Source organism: Filicampus tigris, chromosome 15 (assembly GCF_054856515.1).
Source record: "Filicampus tigris isolate MCC_2025a chromosome 15, RoL_Ftig_1.0, whole genome shotgun sequence".
Lineage (NCBI taxonomy): Eukaryota > Metazoa > Chordata > Actinopteri > Syngnathiformes > Syngnathidae > Filicampus > Filicampus tigris.
The window spans coordinates 3,820,867-3,840,938 of record NC_141231.1 but is presented as its reverse complement, the minus strand read 5'-3'; the positions used below and the strand labels follow the sequence as shown (position 1 = coordinate 3,840,938).

At 39.2% G+C, this 20,072-nt stretch overlaps 1 protein-coding gene across 3 annotated transcripts in view; it reads left to right on the top strand.

The window, feature by feature from the left end:
- Positions 1 to 20,072, top strand: part of akna (AT-hook transcription factor) — a 29,228-nt gene continuing 9,156 nt past the window's right edge. Inside the window, exons 1-12 of one of the 3 annotated variants that reach the window (XM_086054496.1) lie at positions 1 to 108; positions 4,980 to 5,435; positions 7,477 to 8,176; positions 10,957 to 11,269; positions 14,356 to 14,430; positions 16,414 to 16,570; positions 16,819 to 16,931; positions 17,022 to 17,075; positions 17,158 to 17,276; positions 17,349 to 17,496; positions 19,658 to 19,779; positions 19,851 to 20,007. In XM_086054496.1, the coding sequence (XP_085910622.1) occupies positions 5,102 to 5,435; positions 7,477 to 8,176; positions 10,957 to 11,269; positions 14,356 to 14,430; positions 16,414 to 16,570; positions 16,819 to 16,931; positions 17,022 to 17,075; positions 17,158 to 17,276; positions 17,349 to 17,496; positions 19,658 to 19,779; positions 19,851 to 20,007 (2,292 nt within the window). In that variant the 5' untranslated portion in view covers positions 1 to 108; positions 4,980 to 5,101. Of the gene's footprint in view, positions 109 to 221; positions 500 to 4,979; positions 5,436 to 7,476; positions 8,177 to 10,956; positions 11,270 to 14,355; positions 14,431 to 16,413; positions 16,571 to 16,818; positions 16,932 to 17,021; positions 17,076 to 17,157; positions 17,277 to 17,348; positions 17,497 to 19,657; positions 19,780 to 19,850; positions 20,008 to 20,072 lie in introns of those variants that run through there. The other 2 variants (XM_086054497.1, XM_086054495.1) reach the window with 2 other exon arrangements.

Genomic DNA, 20,072 nt, shown 5'->3' with positions numbered 1-20,072 from the left:
GGGGGAAATAACGAGTTGATAGTGTCCCCTTGTGGGCAAATCTTTCAACAGCAAGTCACGTGTCGAAGTAGTACATGTCAATCTTCCACTAAGCTCCTCCTTTCCAAGGTAATGATAGCAAACCATCCTTTTTATCCTAAATTTTGTCTGTTAGGAATCAATTCTGGAACAATCGCACAGCGACCACACTGTACTTTACACAAATCTAGTGTATATAAATTAGTCATAGGATAACTACAATTAGCAATGGCATTAAACGTGACGAAGTAGGGCAGCTGCTTTGTTACAGGAATGATCTGAGAAAAGCAGAGCCGCTCATGTGCCTGGGAGACTAAACCCAGGGTAAATAACTAATTGAGCTTAACAAAAGTTTGATCGGATACTCACTCAGCAAGACGCAAGCATGCTCATCAATGTTTGCAACTTAGAACAATGTCTTCAATTTTACAAAACTGGCTACTTCGACAGAAACTACAAGTGAAATATGTTCCAATACAAGGTACGAACATTGTCTTTTCAAAGTCGTTTTCATGGGGTGTACCTGTGCTGGCAAAATGTGTCCGGAGTGAGTTTATAAGACGTAAGGAATCGTTCTCGTGTATCCGTTGTCTGTACCTGTGTATAAATGACATCCTTTGCACTAAAGTAAATCTGCTTACTTTATAGTTTGACGTTTCGTGCTGTGTTGAAACCTGTTGACTTTGCATGGTTTGTTGTGCTGAGCGTGTGCCATGGTGACACAGAGGCGGGTCTTTGCTGTCATTAGTTTAGTGGTTTTCATGGCAACGGACCCTTGTGAAATCTGCAAATCCTGCCTTAAGGTAGACATAACTGCTATTGTATATTTAACTGAGTGAATATTTGTTGCCCAAAATATTTTGTCTTCAACGAAAATGTTTAGTCTGTGCTCGCTTGGTCTCTCAAATCAGCAGCAGCCAGGCTGCTCGGTATTTCTTTACAAATGTTGTTGAGCAAATCTTGCAGGACTCACAGATTTGGATTAGTGAAGGTGTAAGGAGCTCTTACAGGTGTCTCGTCTGCAAAATGAACAGATGAATGATTAGGAATGTCTCATGCCTTACATGAGATAGAAACTACTTTGTGCAAAGTTCATTCAAGATCAAATTGTAGACAGACCTCTCTCATATGGAAGACGAGTAAACAAATACGCTTTCCTAGTTTTACTTGTGGAAAATCACTGCTCTTTTGCACATTGTCGAAATTTGAAATGACCTTTTTGATGTTATTTTTAATAATTATGTTCATCATTGTAAAGAGTAAAGACACTGTTCATGTTAACGATTTCACAAGAATTATCAACAATAATTTAACAAGTTAGGAAATGTACATTTGCAGACATTTATTTCTGTAAACACAAAGTGTTTACATTGTCAAATGATCACTTCTACAGTATTCCAAGAAAAGAAAAACATCACCGGTGAGCTATATATAGAACAGGCCCACGGGCACCTCATTTTTGGGAATACTTGGTGACCCCTGCATTGGATCATGTCAGTACCCGATGTTGTGTTTGCTGTGCACATTTTCAGGAGGGCCATCGGTTTTACTTAAGTCGTCATGGTAGTTCATTATTTGCTTACAAGTGGTATGATCACATACAATGTATGCACAGTGTAATTTTCAGACAATTTGTAGTTAGTTTTCTACTCTGGGTGTTTGTATCTCTGTCTGAACAAAAGCCCCATTTATCTTTCAACGGAATCCGAAATAAAAGTTTCAAGGTGGGTGTGGTCCAAGGTCACATCCATGTCCAGCCACATGCTTTCCTGCCTGCCCATACTGTACTTTTAGTTATGGGTCTTATGAGAGATGTAAATCTTCCAAATAGAATGCGTTAGCGAGGTACAAAAGAAATGATTGAAAGTAGAGTGACTTGTAGAGTGTGGCAAGGAACCCCAAATTAAGACGTGAAAGATCGGATATTATAACCAGTATCTTATGTTCTTATTTGTTGGCTCGAGACATCTATTTAGTCAACTGCAGTGTCCTTGGCCTCTGTTAACTGTATGGTCTTCGTTTGTACTCACGGAACATGTTGTCAATAATACAAAGTGACCTTGTTTCTATCACTATCCTACGCCAATGCAGTGGTTAAGTCATAAATACAAAAGTTGACATGAAATGGCGTTAAAGTACGTCGATAACCGAGCTTGCCTTCTGGTGCATATTCTTCCACCGCTGCGCAAACTAGTTCATCACATGCACTTTGTAACTTGGAAACCATATGTTGAAGACCCCTTGTATATGCAGCACTACTATAATTATTTCGTACAAGATAAGAAATTGTATATATTAAATCATAAATCAAGTCCTTGCTTAATTCATTTTGTTTGTCCTTAAGGATACTCTTTGGTCGTGTACTCCCGTAAGGGAAAAAAAAACAAAGTCTTTCTCCAACTCCTTGCCAACTTTCTTACACTCTGCTCCAGCGAGGAAGAAATTGTTTTTTCCAACACCGTACTATTTTTGGGTCAATGTTGAAATGTCGGGCAGCTCTGGAATGCCTGTGCCACTCAGAGCAGCACTTTTTAAACGCCAAGGTGAGCTACAGTTTTACAGATGCCATGTGTTGTGGTAATGACACACGCTAGGATAGTGCTGGAAATTAGGGCTGCACGGTTCTTACAGATTAGCGCTCTTTATTTTTTTTCTAAACGTACACCCATCTGCTTCAGTGCTTACTTGTCTCCTGTGTGATGCCCAGTTTCGCTACATCTTCCTGTCCTGAGATGTTCACTAATGATCATTGAGTGTGTGGGAAGTCCTCCGGTAAGGGGTTAAATGCAGATGAATCCCCCCCCCCCTATGGCCACAGAGGAAAATCCTCAATTCATTTTGGCATGTCCAGGATAACAGGTGTAGTTACTTACTTTATTCATACAATGAGCAATATCACAAAGCTTCTCGTGGTATTTTCTGGATTTACTCCCAGGCCAAACTTGGATACCTGCAGATGATATTTTGTGGTTTCCTGATTTGAGATTCTCATGGGTCCCTTTCCAAACGTCCTGCGTTTGTCCAGCTGCTGAGTCGTCTCCACTCATTCTTTTGTGGTCTCCAAAATTGCATAGTGAAAAAAAAATGGCGTGGTAGCCAGTGTGAAGGCCCGATGGGCGTGTACTCCGCTGTGACTACATGTGTTGAATAGTTGTGTGCAGATATAGAGAATGCCAGATGCACCAAGATAACAATCTCCTTGTGTTAATCTGGGCTACTGAAGTAGCAGTGCAGTCACTTCTCCTAATGAGAATGTGAGTGCTGCTCTACTGCAGTGCTCTCTACTTAGTAAATGTAGAATCATTTCTCAATCAACATGAGAACATTTTCAAAATGTTGATTAGAAACTGGCCTGTTGATTAGAACCCTAGTTTTGCTCGATTTTCATGGTGTTTTTTTTTTTTTTTTTAACCATATTGCATCAAGAAATGTATTTGTGTGTGGAGAGACAAATCTCGTTTGCTGTCCATGGCCCACATTTGAGGGAGCATTTGATAAGATGTGTGCAGAATGTAGAAGATACAATTCTCCAAAAGCGATGTTAGCCACACTGTCACAATAATTAGAGTTTATTCTTTCACGGATCGCTATCCTACATGTATTTTAGTTCACCAGAGTGGTGGCAGTGGATGTGGTTGCGGTTTCAAGTCCACTGCCGGCGGGGGCCCAACCACTCTAGAATGATGGAAAATTTGGTTTCCATCAGTTCTATTTTAAATTTCACAACACAAATAGCATACAGCTTGGATTATCACTTTTCACAGTCTGATTACATATTTGCCTGGCCATGTTTTGTCACAGCAGAGTTAAATTCAGAGACAAAAAGATGTGTGCCATGTGATACAAAACAATGAAATGTCTAAACATGGCAAAGCAAATACTTTAAATACATGATTAAAAGAAAAAATGTCAGCCCAGCTCATCTAAATTGTTTTTAAAAGTTGTTTTTTTAATCACGGACAAGAGTATGCAATTCTCAGAAGTAAGAATTTGTATACCGGTAATCTGTACTTTCGATTTTCAATTAAAAAATAATTTGTTTTATGTCAAGGCCGACTGGTTAGCACCTCCGCCTCACAGTTCAGAGGTCGTGGGTTCGTTCGATCCCGGCTCCGGCCTCCCTGTGTGGAGTTTGCATGTTCTCCCTTTGCCTGCATGGGTTTTCTCCGGGTACTCCGGTTTCCTCCCACATTCCAAAAACATGCATGGTAAGTTGATTGGACTCTCAAAATTGCCCCTATAGGTGTGATTGTGAGTGCGGATGTTTGTCTCTGTGTGCCCTGCGATTGGCTGGCAACCAATTTGGGGTGTCCCCCCCCTACTGCTCGATGACAGCTGGGATAGGCTCCAGCATGCCCCGCAACCCTTGTGAGGATAAGCGGTATCGATAATGGATGGATGGATGTTTTATGTCAATTCAATGTTGGGCCTAGTTAAAAAATGCAACTGCACAAAACTGCAAAATGGGCCACAGGTCAGGATTAGAAAGCTATAGACACAAAAGTTTTATCTATCTTTGGGTTTTTTCTGTCTTTGTTTATTGTTAATTTTAAACTGGACCCTACTTATCGGCAGCCAGATGGCTGAGGAGGCGAGTTGGTGTGATGGGGCAGGCCTTATTGGACCATCGTGGATCAACATTAGACATGTCATACATAATTTATTTAAATGTGAGTCAAAACTTGTAATCAATGCCGTCAAGTTTATATGGCCCAATTATAACAGCCCTATTGGCCAATGAAAACGCTTCTTGAGTCAGACCCATGGGGTGCTTTAATTAAAAAAATAAAAAAATAAATTCAACTTAAACTAAATGTTGTACTTTGATCAGTAAGTAACTTGTAATGCGGAATTAGATGAAGGCACGTTTTGTTTTTTATAATGACGTTGAATGTTTTTAGGCTTCAAGTCTACTTCTCAATGCTTTGTTATTTATTGAGCACTGTTTTGTCACATTGTAGGAGCTGCATTCAAAGACTTCCTCAGCACAACTTGACTTCAACCAGCTAACCGATGGGACCCCAAGAGCCAGTTTGCAACATTTCCTCAGGTCAGAGTTGAGTCCCAATAAACTGACAAGTGAATGGAGACGGTAAAGAACACAAAAACTGGGGTTCTGTCTTGGACTCCAGCGCCAACGTGCATCTCACCCACCACCTCTGAAACATCTGAAGATGCGTGGGATGAGGAGGAAGAACAAGATGATGACTTTTATAGCCAAATGGATGAGAATGGCATCATTGGATTGACACTGGTGGATGACGCACAGGAACATGATGTCAATGCAGAATGTAATCGAACCTCATCTCCGGGACCGCCCACCCCTGACGATCTTTGTGGCTGTGAGGTTCCGGATATGCCATCTGAGGAGCTCAACTACAACCTCGATGATCATCTTGAAGATGTATTGTCAACCTGTGAGTCACTAAACTCCTTTAACTTTGGTGGTCTAAAGTGATAATGAACTGATAATATGCTATATTTTAAATTAACTTAATCTTCCCCGCAGAATGAAGTACGTATAAATAGATACATCTAGCTACACACACACATGTATGTATGTATGTGTGTGTTAGGGGTGAAACGGTTCACAAAATCCACTATTTCTCAATTTTGTGCTCACGGTTTTCGGTTCAGTATTGATGTAAAAAAAAAAAAAATTGTAACATGACAGTCTATATTCACATCATTATTTTTAATGACTATTATTATTATTATTTAAATTGTTTTTCTATCTATGCCAGTGGCATATAATGGCAGGCATAACAAACTTCTCTTCACTTGGATGACAAAAGGTACAAGCAACGTGTATATCCGTCTGTTACCATTCATACAACAGAATAAGTCATGGTTCCCGGCAAATACATCAGCTTTGTTTTCCGCTAGACAAGCCAACTCATTTCACATTGAGTACGTACTAAACTGAGACAAGATCATTACTTCCGAAAAACACTGATCTTATTACTGTCCTTTATGAAAGCTCAAATTAATTAAGTCTTATATGATGCACATTGACTAAGATGTCCTAATTCATATAATATGGATATAGTCATGATTGTGTGTATTACTTTCTACCAAATCCTCGCTGTCATGTGAAAAACACTTTTCTCCTTTTTTTTTAATTCTCTTATTTTTACATGAATCATGTCTCCGCGTTACAGATATCGCATTAAAGTGAAAATTAAAAAAGTTTCCAAAATTGGAGATAAGTTTTTTTCACAGGACAGCGACGAAATCGAATAGACGGTGTGTGAATGAGCTCAGCTGAAGTATGAATGTTAACTTCCTCATCTCGTCATTCACGGGACATAAACACACACAATTGTCATCTTTTTTTAGTATGAACACCACCACACTGGATTTCCAAAGAAACAAACAGGATGTGCTTTAATTGCGGACTTTCAACTTAATTTGAGAGGATTTACGGTACACCCAAATCAGGTATTGCTGTAGGAATTAAAACAGTTGATCTGTATTTATATGCCTCTCAGTTTTTTTCACAACGGGGGTCAGCTAGCTACAGGCTAGTATTGCCTTAGACTTCCACTTCCAGGTCGTTTAAGTGTACGTCGGCGCTGGCAGAGATTTTTATGGTCTAAAGATTTTGCACACAAGGACGTACTTTGCATGCAAAGGGAAAAGGTATGTGCGAAATGTTAAACCACTAGAGGGCAGACTATGCCTGTGCAATGTCACTGCAGAGAACGCACATGAAAAGTGATGTGCAGGCAGTTAATAAAGGCAGCTCGGTAGTATCGCAGAAGAGAACAGTGGTCTTGCTTTTTAAAAGAACCCAACACAACACGTAAGTTGGTACTTGACCCAGATAGGGACGGACAAAAACACACTTCCGTCCTTGCTTAGTCCGTCCTTTTTAAAAGAGTTCTCGTCCTCTCTTGTCCACAAAATGGGTCTCGGTCGGACGGGCCGTTCCGTCCCTGGGACAGAATGGACAGAATCTCTGTTTCTATATGAGAGAGATAGAGAGAGCTATACACACACAGTGGCTTGCAAAAGATTTGGCCCCCTAGAACATTTTTACCTTTTTCCACATTTCAGGCTCCAAGTATCAATATATTAAATATGATTTTTTTTGGGGCGGGGGGGGGAATCAACACCAGGTGGGTTTAAGAAATTAACCCCAAACAGCAATTCTAATTGAACCAGGAATTGACATTCAAATTTACTGAAACAACCATGTTTTTTAATCTATAAACACAGACAGAAAAATTGTGAAATTATCTTTTCCTTCAATAATGGATTTTTTCTTGATGCAATCACGACATCTCTGCAAAGTTTCTTGGAAAACACTTTTGCATTTGGGGTTTATTGTGCTGATTTATTTTGCCACACTACTATATTTACTGTTTGACAATGTCAAATTAGTATTGAAAAATAGTAATGAAAAACTACTGCAATACTTTCAAAAACTAACATCATTTCCTCCTATGTTTCTAGTCTGCGATGACGTCAGCCTCTTAGAAGAACAAAGACATAATGAAGACAAGGCAAACGAGATGAAGACACCGAAAGGGCAGAAGACCGATCACTACTCTGAGAGGGACACACACTTGGACATGGCTCAGGGGAAGAGAGATGGGGCAGAAGGTGAGAGGGGTTTGCGCAATGGACCAGTCAACAATAACAAAGAAGAGTCCGAAATCATCACTGAGCGCCAATTTTTTGAGTCCCCGCCCTCGATAGTAGAAGCTGATGGAGATTGCAAACCTCAGTACCAAACATACCAGGCTTCATCTCGTCCAACCCTGCCCATTTTCACTCACCTGTGCCATTTTACTTTGGACGAAATGGCTGCTGCTCCAGGGATCACAAGTGAAACTGTTCCAGACATGTGCTTTACAGATAGTCTTGCAGACTCACACAGTGTCATGAGCTGCCGGTCCAGTCCTCACCACCCAGAAAACTCTGAAAATGAAGAAGAAGAACTAGAAGAAGATGCTATCTCTCCTCAACCACTCATGACGAATCGGCAGAGTAGTCTTACGAGTGAAAATTCAAAGACTGGTCCTAAAAAACCCACTCACTCACCGGCGTATATGTCACCGCCTTGTCACGATGATGTACTTTCAAGGACAAGTTCTCATAACAAGCCAAAGGAAGACTGCTCTCACACTCCCAGAAGATCTAATGAATCAAGGTGATTCAATTGCAGTGGTGTCTTGAGATTGTCTAAAATGTACACGTTTTTTCAAGCCTTCGTTTAACCAATTAATTTTTTTGTTTGCTTTGACTTGCGAGCACAAAAAAAAAAAGTTGAGTGAACTCAAAATTTCAAGGCAACAAACTTGGATGAAATTGTAAGTTGGGCAATTTAAAAAAAAAAAATTGAAGTTTAGCAAATGTGAAAATGACTTTGCCGCATATTCTTTACAGCTTTACAGAGCTAATTGTCTCTTGTATTGTTCCCCCAACTTAATGGTATAAGAAAAACAACTCACGAAATTGACTTGGAGCAAACAACTTGCTTTGTTGCGCTAACTAATATTGCGGCATAAATGTCAATAATTTCTATTTTAAAGTTGTTACAACTTAAATTAATGTTTTAGCCCCCAAAAAATTCAAGTTCTGTTTTTTTACAGTGCCGGAGCACCATGGCAGTGAAGTCAACCCAGCACACTTTATAATAAGCAGCGGTTTGGCAAATAGTGGACATTTCATCAAAAATGAGGCTTCAAGCCGTTTATTGCCACTCACAGTAGAAGTTGACTGTCAAACTAAACAGAAAACCAAGACAATTACTCTTTTGTATTTAAAACAATCATATAGCTTTGCCGCTCACTCCTCCAGCTAAATGCTAATTAGTATCTATGTCGCAGTGTTTTAACCATGTAAGCCAACCACTTAAAGGCAAAGAGCCACAATTTAGGCTGTGTTACCACAAAGAGCCACAGCATACACATACACTTGGTATCTTGATTGTCGAATGTAGTCCGTCCCATTACCACGTTCAAATGAGACCTCCACACACACACTGTATTGCTCACGTTGTGTAAAAGTGACATTTTTCCTCATAATCCAATCATGGGCCGAAATTACATTTTCATCAGACAAACATGCTGTAACAATATCAAGAGCTCAGGGTTTGGTTTTATCACGGTATTGACATCACAGTATGATGTTTATTGCAATATTGTGTGAAAGCTTGCGCACCCTAAAAACAGTTGGGATCAAAGTAACACAATTTGGGGTCAAAAATGGACCGATACCCTAATCGGGTCAATTTGACCCACCTTTTTGCGTTGTTTTGTACAAAACAGCCCAGTTTTTGTGGTTTTGTACAACACTACGAAAGTTGGGTCAAATTGACTCAAGTAGTGGATCGGTCCATTCTTGACCCCAAATTGTGTTATTTTGAACCCAACTTTTTTTAGAGTGCAAAACTGAAGTAAGCCTCACTGTATTGCTGGAAAGTTCACGGTACACGCTCTGGTCACTAATTTCACAGTATCATATTTCTTATTTTTAGCATTTGGAATGTGATACTGTCTACTGACAGTGATTTCCTTGCTTATCAGGTCAGGAACACTGTGAATAAAGGCAGTAGGTATAGAAAAAGCAAAGTAACAATAAATAAAATCATCACCTTGTTAGTTTCTTTTTCTGATGCTTACTGATATGCTTACATTTGGAGGGCAACTTATTTGTGATGTGTTGTCTGAGGCAAAGGGTGGAAGTCGGGCGAAGTTGAAGTGTCAATCACGGACATTGCTCCCCACAAGACGATGGCACGTCGCAGTGACATATCTATTTTTTTTTAATCGGAAGATAATGTACTGTAGCTCTGAGCGTACGCGGCTGGCTTTTGTTTACATAGCTCCGCAGGAGAAATGTCACGTGCGCCAGTCGGCCAATGATCAGTGCATTGCTTCAGCCGTGTCAAATTATCACGTGGGTTACGCAGCCAAAATCCGATTGGCCGCGTAACACGAACCCAGAAGTGAGGTGCTGGAAAGCCGCACCGGCGAGCAAAATTACATTTAATAAATTACAGCTCATTATTTTGCAGCGAAAGAGCAGGACGATAGCAAGGAACTTATACCGCACCATTCCGTGCTCCCCACCCTGCACCACATACACAATAATGGAGTTGAGAGCGGGCTGCGCTCATCTGAACTCATTTTTGAAGTTTCGCATTGAAACCGGCCAAAGAGACGCATGCGATTTGCAAACCACGGGTTGGCCAGGCCTGATTGAACACTAACAGTGCAGCAACAACACGTAGACAGACAATATAATAGTACTAACAGTCATATATTCTTTGTCTTCTGCGTAGAATTATTATAATATTAGTAACCATATTGATGAGCTGAGAGGGGAGTTGAGAAGTCGCAATGAAACATTATTATGAATCCCACTGAAGTTCTAGGCAGGACACAGGACATGCTCCACTGCAGTGACCAGTGTTTCCATCTGCCTGTCTCATACTGCCCTAAGGTGGCCAAGGCAGGCACACCAGAAGAAGCAGCATTCATTTGATATAATGTGACAAAAAACGTTTTGACTTCTTACATCAAAAAGCTAGGGCACTGCCAAAAGTTTTTTTAGCATTGCATGTTTTGATGAACAAGAAATTGAAGAAGAGGCAGTTCAATATTTTTCTACTTAATACTATTTAATTGTCATGACTGTATTTTTGAGTACAATATTATGGAACGCTATTTTTCTTCATTAGAAGACATGTTAAAACAGATTTTATTTTTGGGAGGAAGGCTGGGCCGACAATGGCATTTCCATTCGTTTCAATGGGAAAAGATGATTTGAGATATCATATAAGCATGACCATGGTACAAATTCAACTCGCATCTCAAGGTACCACTGTATACTAATGATTTTGTATCCGGCTTCTTGTACCACATTCATTCTCTTTTCTACACTTTGCTTATTGTCTGTTAATAATGAACCCTTTTGATATTCCAGAAAAGGCTATCCAAGTCACTGGGTACCAGATTTGTCCAAGGTAAAGCCGAGGGTGTCTTTCCCTAAAGGGGATTACAAGCCTCCCAAGAGCAGATGGTCTTCCAAGAATCCTCCAAAGTCCCTGACACCAGAGGCCCCTGTTGTCTTTAAATCTCCCGCTGACATTGTGAAAGAAGTTCTGCTGAACACAACTGATGGACCTCAGCCACCATTCGACTTTAACAAAAGAACATCGACTGGCGGCCCTAACGGCACCGTGCCTCAGGAGTTCCGATGCCAGCAGAAGGCCGGCATCCTGCTCGATCAGCTCCAGGTACAGCTAAGCGCGTGTCCGCATTGCTGAAATGACTGTGACAGACTTTAATGGGTTTGACTGGCAATTTCCAAAATAAAATTGCCAGCCCTCAAGTTCCTTCTTGTCATATATACTGTAGCACAATGCATATACGACATGTGTCTTTCCAGTACAGTGGTCACTCGCTATATCGCGGTTCACCTTTCGCGGACTCGCAACATTGCTTTTTTTTTTTTTTTACAGTGTTATTTTGTAAGCGTATGAACCCGTATGGTGTCCTCATTGACTGCCTGTATTTTTACAGTGCAGTTCAACATGCAGTTTTTTAAAGCATGCAAACCCCGCATTGTACTGTAGACCTATTTGAGTACATTTCCTCCGTGCGTGACTCGCGCAAATGCGTTCGGCTTACTAAGTTGAATTTAGTGGGGGGGAAGAGAACAAGTGTCAATAAAGGTAGGAGGATGAACTTAGACTTGATCGCTTAGCAACCGTGGTGAGAATGGTCAATGAGGTTCAGTGAGATGCGCAAGAATGGGACTCTTTCGTTTTGTTCTTAAAGTTTTCAAATGTAATCGAAGGTGACATGTCAGGTTTTTCTCATCTTTTCGCCCAGGAGAGAAAAAAATAGCAATGACTACCTATAAAGGAGAAAATAAAAACGCATCAAAGCAGAGCCACAAAATGGGACGGTCAGAAGAAGCGTGAGATACGAGCAAGTCAAAATTGATCATTTCTTATGTTTGCAACTTCGTATATTGTTCATTAAAATTAAATTTGTTCTTTCAAAAATGTGTCATTTGTATGAAAATGTTTAGATTTTTATTTTTACTTAAACAGATGTTTGGGCTTTTAACTTCCTGTTGTGATCATTTATTAACAATGGGTCAGTGTGACGTGCTCTAATGTTTATCATAAAAAAACAATAAATCACATATCGCAATGTTTTTAATGTTAAGAAACAAAAAATTTTAAAATCGGCCAGCAGACAAACTTAAATCCTTTCTTTCCATCTCTTGATTTTCTAAACGGGTCCATTTGACGCACAAAATAACAGGAAGTTTAAAAAGGTTTGGACATTTGTTTTGTTATAAAATAATATTAACAATATGAATAATTATTATTACAACAACAATAATAATAATGTATACTTTTTCTTACTAAGGTTCGAACTTTGATAACGTTTAAACAAGAAAGAAATGTTAATGGTGAGGTTTACAGCCTTAAAACAAACAGTATAATAATTGCAAAAAAAGTTTTCCTTCTTTGCGCATTTCACCTATCGCGGGTTATTTTTGGAAATTAACCCTCGCGATAAATGAGGGACCACTGTATAAGTCTTGATTTTTTTTTTTCCTACTTTAATATCAATACATAGAGTGATCCAAAAAGTCTACACACTCCCGATTGTGATTATTTGTCGCTAATTAGCATGAAATATTAAATCAACACAAAAAAATGAATACAAAAATCTTGACACCCCTGTTTGGGGGGGGGGAAATATACAGTGCACAAGATTAATGACCAAATTGAAAAACAAACTGGAATCTTTTGCGGTTCTTAAAAAAATCAAAAAGGCAAGTCCACTTCCGTCTACTTGACCATTTCTTTCCCTTTTGGGGAAGTGCCGTCCTCCCAGCTGACTTTAGGTGCACCCTGTGCTGCTCACCAGTCAATCGCACCCAGCCTACCCCAAAAACATTCATTCATTCATTCATTATCCATACCGCTTATCCTCACAAGGGTCGCGGGCGTGCTGGAGCCTATCCCAGCTGTCTTTGGGCAGTAGGCAGGGGACACCCTGAATTGGTTGCCAGCCAATCGCAGGGCACACAGAGACAAACATCCGCACTCACAATCACACCTAGGGGCAATTTAGAGAGTCCAATCAACTTACCATGCATGTTTTTGGAATGTGGGAGGAAACCGGAGTACCCGGAGGAAACCCACGCAGGCACGGGGAGAACATGCAAACTCCACACAGGGTGGCCGGAGCCGGGATCGAACCCACGACCTCTGAACTGTGAGGCGGACGTGCTAACCAGTCGACCACCGTGCCGCCACCCCAAAAACATTTGACCACAAATTTGCTGTGTTTTTGCAAAATGTAGCAAGGTTTTTTTTGTAAGCTGCCATTTGTCTTTACGCCCTACCCCATAGCTAAGATAAATGAAAACAACGTTGGGGGGATTGTCGTACACAGATACCATCTGCCATTTCATGCTGCTCCTTTAATTAATGTTGCTCCAAGGCATCTTCACAGTTTATTTCCCTTTTCCTGACATACTTTTAATACACACATCCCTCTGATGCTTTGGAAGCTGTCTGACGTAATGTAAGATTCAACCAAGGAAATCTTACTCACGTTGTGGTTAATCAGAGTCACTTTAAATGATTTCACGTTTTTATTGACTGCTCATTTGTGAGTTTGAATATGACAGATGATGAGAACCACATATGTTTTTTTTTGTATTTTTATTTATTTAAAGCGGAAGTCAACCCAAACATATTTTCTTCAAGAATATGTTCCCAGCAGGCCCACTAGTTGAAACGCGGCATTCTGATTCATTTTGCATTTGTGGAATATAAATTAAGCAGCAAAATGCACTTGTTTTTAGCCAACTCTTGGGGCGGCCATTTTGTCTTCTGTCGACTGAAAATGACATCACAACTGATCACAACGACCAATCACGGCTCAGATTCAGGCTGACCTGTTTTCTGAATTCCACAAACGCAAAATCAATAAGAATGCCTACTAGTGGGCCTGCTGGGAACATATTCTTGAAAAAAATATGTTAGGGTTGACTTCCGCTTTAAGTTGTACCGGTGTACTGTAGTTGTCATTAGCCAAGGTGAAATTACCCAAGACGGATAGAAATTGTGAATTTTTTAATCTGTCATTTTTTTACATCACAAAAAGATAATCTTTGGGCTTTATGTATCCACTGTATACTCTCAAGCTATACTATTTTTATTGGGATACTTGTCCATTACCTACAGCATCTGAATTGGAAGGAAATATTTGAAAATAGGGCTGTTAATGTGTTTTCCAGCAAAGGTGCCTTTTTAATTTTTTTTCATGTTTTCTCTCCTCTGGCTGGCAGGAGGACCATGGCAGACTGCTGACTAAGTACGCCGAGGCAGCGAACACAATTGACCGCCTGCGGCTGGAAGCCAAGGTTTGATCATCTTGAACCATCGTTTGAATTGATTACTTGCATTACTACTTTCATTTCATTGGGCGTTACAAAGAAAGAAAGGAAACATTTGTCAATGTGCTACTTTGTCACTCACTATAAAATCTTAGAAATAAAAATGATGCCGCTTGACGTAAATGAAGACAATCAGTATTAAAAGTGGATGGAGGCAAAATTATGCGTGAATCAAATTCACTTTATTCACACATGAGGCTCAAAGTAATTCAGAAACAGATCGTTTATAATTTATAGATGTAATCTGTGCAAATGTTTTGTGGTGCTTCCATTTTATTTTAATTACTATCACCTTATTGATATTTTTTCTGTAAATTTAAATATTTCTTGCTGTGTCCCTGTATGCTTGGAGCCCAATCAATCAATATGCACTACACAATAAATAATTGTGCAATTCCTTCAGCATGCATTATGTACATTATTTACAGTGTACATAAATATTGGGACATGGACACAATTCTAATCTTTTTTTGCTCTAACCAACAATGCAGTGGATTTGAAATGAATCAAACCTGCAAACTTTCAATGTCAATTTGAGTGTATTTATATACAAATCCAGCAAACAGTGTGGGAATTACAACAGTTTGTATATGTGTCTCACACTTTTGAAAGGACCAAAAGTAATGGGACATATTAACAATCATAAATCAAACTGACTTTTCACACTTGGTGGTAAAATCCTTTGCATGAAGCCAATTACAGCATGAAGTCTGGAACACGTGCATATCAGCAGACTCCGGATGTAATCCTTGGTGACGCTCTGCCAGGCCTCTACTTTCACTGTCTTCAGTTACTGCTTGTTCACGAGCCATTTTCCCTTCAGTTTTGTCTTCAGCAAATGAAATGCATGCTCAATGGAATTCGGGGTCAGGAGATTGATTTGGCCCTTGAATAACATTCCGCTTCTTTTCTTTAATAACCTCTTTAGTTGCTTTTGCAGTGTGCTTCAGGTTATTATCCATCTGCACTGTGAAGCGGCATCCAATAAATTCTGACGTATTGGGCTGAATATGAGCACGATATTACCCAATCCACTTCCAAATGTATCCTACTGCTTTTGTCAGAAGCGGTCACGTCATCTATAAGTACAAGGGAACTAGTTCCATTGGTAGCCATACATACGACTACATACAACTAATTGTCACATTACTTTTAGTCCCTTAGAAACTACCAGGGACATAAACAAATTTGTAATTCATACAACATTCATCAGATTTGAATGTAAATATGCTCAAATTAAAGCTGAAAGTCTGTGGTTAAAGCACATCTTTTAGACTGGTTGAATTCCTTTTTTTTTCCTAAAAAAAATCTTGCCACATCTATAAATCTGCTAGAAAACTTACATTTTTTCATGTGCACATTGACAAATCTAATTAGCAATAATTTGTGTGAGTGGTATTTTTTGTAAAAAAAAAAATATATTGATCTGGAAAAGAAGCTCAAGGTTTTGTAACAAACCTCATTTATTTATTTTCAGCACTGTATGTCAAAAATATTATTAACTTAATTAAACAGAGCCTTGTACTATCTTACCAACATGATATAATTTCTTGCAAAAAGAAACATTGTGTGGACTTGGATGAGTCACTTTATAATAGGCACTGGGAAAATAAAGTGAAATTATGCTCAAATGTATTGCCACAATCCCTTATTTCATATAAATTTGTTTTCACGTTGTGGAGGGCCCAAGTAATGAGTGTTTATTATGAATGAATTATAAATACTAGGAGATACAATTTATAAATAAAAGGTATAGGGGGTCACATTTTAATCATCACATTTAGATGCTTAATTTAGTCCCATTGCCTTATTAAATAAAGCACTGAGAAATGCATTCTCCTTTGACCAGGTGATGTTCAGTAGCGAATGGGACTGTAGTGGATGTAAGGTAGGCTACACAATTTCGTCATTGTGGGTGACACCATTTTGTTTTCTTTCCATTTCCACAAGGTTAACCTGTACTCTGAACAACCAAAGTCTGCTCACGTCATGCCATTAGGACTGCATGTCGAGCCTTCAAAGTTCATGCGGCTGGACTTTCCTCAAGCTCAAAAAGCACAGCCCAGCTCAGTTTCTCTTCAGCCAAGTGGACCCAGCACACACATGAGTAAATTCATCATCGTCATCATCATCATCATCATCATCACCTCTGCTCTAATAGAGTACATCACATTCATTCAATGATTATGAAATGCTTTTAGCTATGCTAAGAATGTGTTGTTGTTTTTTTTTTAATGAACAATGGCGTGCAAGACGAGACATTTTTTGAGCATTATCTCATGTATAGTGAACTTGAAACAAGAAGATACAACTAAGAATGCATTCCTTCCCTTGCGTTATATGTGCAATGTACAGGAACCTCCTCCGGCCTATGTTTATCTTCCTCCATTTCAAAGAGCTCGGAGGCCCAAGGCAGTCAGAAGTTGGCAAATACACTCTACGCACAGGCCGACAAGTTCCTCCAGCAGGTTGTCAGCTTCTCATTTGTTTTCATGTCTCATATGTGAAGGGGTTCATTTCTTTATGTGGTGTTTTTTTTTTTTTTTTTAATCATTCAGCTCCATCATTTTGAGGACTTACTGAAAAGCAAAACACCCTTCCAACAGGGGAAGGTGAGACTAACTTATTTGGAATCCTTCAATCGAAATGCTTGCTTTCACAAATTCACACTCATAAACTGGTGCCTCTGTTTAGGGACTTGCACAACTTTATCAAGGACTTGATTCTTTAGAAAAGGGCTACCTGGCAGCCAGCAAAGAACACAAAGCCCTACAGCAGCAAGGGGTCGAGCACGGCCACTTTGACCCTAATCGGTAGGAAGGCTGGATTCCATTTTGATTACTTATTGTCAATTATGACATTTTTGCGTTGCCTGCGTGTGTTAGAGAGCTGGAGGAGTTCATCTACCAGTGTGGGCGGCATATGGATGAGCTGAAAGAGAGGGTGGATCAGAATTCCCGTGATGCTGATTCTGCTCATTCTCTTTGTCCTCAAGTCCCCAAATCACCTGCATCTGACGATTCCCACGCAGAGGTAACGTCACCCTTCTCTGTCGACAGCAGTCTGTTTCCGACCTGCGCTGTCTCAAGTCACAGACTACTATTTACGTGAGATTAGCTGGAACATCGATTTGTCCAACGCATATTGATTGGGGCTGATTGGCATTTTCAAGTTATGTAGTTAAATTGAAATATGGTTGGCAATTTACCTTTAAATCATTTTACCGTTGTCATAGGGAACACTCGACAAACAATGAAAATACGGGTCCAAACGAGGCAGGGGCGGAGCCATGGGTGGGCCTGACTGCCCACTCAGTGGGATTCATGAAAAAAATATATATACTTTTAAATTTTGTTTGAATTACGATTAAATATTTTGTCATTTGTGTTTCGTTGTGATTTTTTTTAATTTTATTGAATATTTATAATGGCATAATTGCGGTTGTCTAAGGAATATCCGAACCTCATATTATTCGGTTTGTGGTTTCATTTGAATATGCAATGTGTCGGGACAGGAGAATTGCGCTCAGTGAGAGGAATATTCAGGCCCACCCTGATTTTTTCCAGGCCCACCCATTAGCCATGTTCTGGCTCCGCCCCTGAAACGAGGTCCAAAGCCACCATGTTTAACAATCCTGAACCTGCATAAGGTGGCCTAGTGTGGCTTTTAACTCAGTTCTTTTTTGTATACAAGCATTATCTAATAAGTTTCAATACTCAGGTTATAACAAAGTTACAGTGCTCATAAAGTACATCCAATCATATTTGTTAAAAAAAAATACAAAAAATAAAACTTTTGGGCCATTGATTGTGAGTGAGATTTGTCAACATACTCACCAAAATTGTAATTATTAATATACTGTAGCAATCTTGCAAAAATCACTACACACCAAAGACCTTTTAGATTAAACAGCAAGAATTTATCCACAAAATTCAGAAAATTGTTTTCAAACTAGTTGTGGCACAAGGCCTTGTTGAAGCAAATTGGCCTTTGATGACATTTTAATAAACCTTAACAAGTACTTTTGTATTGAAGTTGTCTTGCTTTTTATAAAGCACTGTTATTTATTATTTGTGACATTAAAATGATCTTTTTTACTTCAGTTACCAACGGCACAATTCACCCCAGTGATTTCTGACTAATGGCACTTTTTAGCCCGCACTCGGGGCAAATTGTGCTACACAGCCACTTTTTTTTTCTAAAGCTATATTTCTCAAACAGTTTATCTAAGATCCAAAGCGATTGTTCCCAGGGATGCACAACTACCTAAACAATGTACACATTTTAATTGGAGGCATTCCTTAAGTAAAAATTGGCACTACTTAGCCCGCTCACCCCTACATCTCTAACATGCTTGTGTCGTACAAACCTCTCTGAGAACATCTGGGGCTGATCTTGTATCTGTCTCAAGGCAGAGAATATCAAATAAACTCCAAAATGTTGGGTACACCCCCACACTGACCACCTTTAAGTTGATGCAAAAAACTTTTCATTTTCCGCTGCTTTCTCTGTTTTAATGGATTCAAACGTACTTTCTAACTAGGGCTGCTCTATTATGGAAAAAAAAGACTACCATAATCAGGATTATTTTGATAATCATTGAAATCACGATTAGTTGATCGATCATTTATTTTTTGATACAAAACAAAAAAATGAACGTAAACAATATATAGACAAATAAATGTAAGTTTCTTTTGAACCAAACAAAATTTATAAAATGTGTTATTATAAAATAAAAAAGGTGCAAATGTATAAATTCAATGCGTTGTATGTAAATGAATATTGATCATCGTTTTTTACGATTATGCCAATTTTGTAATTGTGGAGTGTAATAATCGTAATTGTAATTGAATTTCGATTAATTGGACAGCCCTAATTCTAACCCTTTTTAGTTTCTTCTAACTGCATACTTTTAATCCTTTTTAAATGGTTTTGTCTTATTTTAATGTTTGCTTATCATAGTTTTTAATATTGTAAAACACTTTGAATTGTTTAATGAATTGCGGCATACAAATAAACTTTCCTTAACACCTGTCTATCAGTTTTAATCAAAATTTAGCATTATTATTTTGTGAACTAAGTCTTTAATGCAACTCTTGGATCATATTAGATTGTGCAGTTGTACCTAATGGGGTGTTCAGTGTCTCTGTAATAAATGCACAGTATTTTACCATAGGTTTGTCCCTCCTTCCAGAGTCAACATACGCCTTTGTTGCTTGATTCAGTAGAGTTGACCAAGAAGGACGTTGGGCTAGTTAACCTGAATTCTTCCGATTTCAAGATACGATGTGCTGAACAAGCCCCAGACGTTGATCAGTAAGTGCACACCAATGTGTTCTGTTATTTTTCTGTTATGTTTCATGTTGCGCCGCGTTGTTATTATTCAGGAGTTCAACGGTGCATCTCACACACGCTCTGAATAGCAGAACGAGGACGGAGGTTAGGAAGTCTTACAGCAGCAGTCAGAGCAGTTTGGCCGAAATAGGTACATCAGAGAAGAGACGCGCCAAACCTCAAACTGGGATTAGGAGAGTGCTTTCTCAGGTGAGCAGTGACCCGCTGACTTATAATGACCTTATTCTCGTTCAGCACCTGTAAACCGAGTAGCG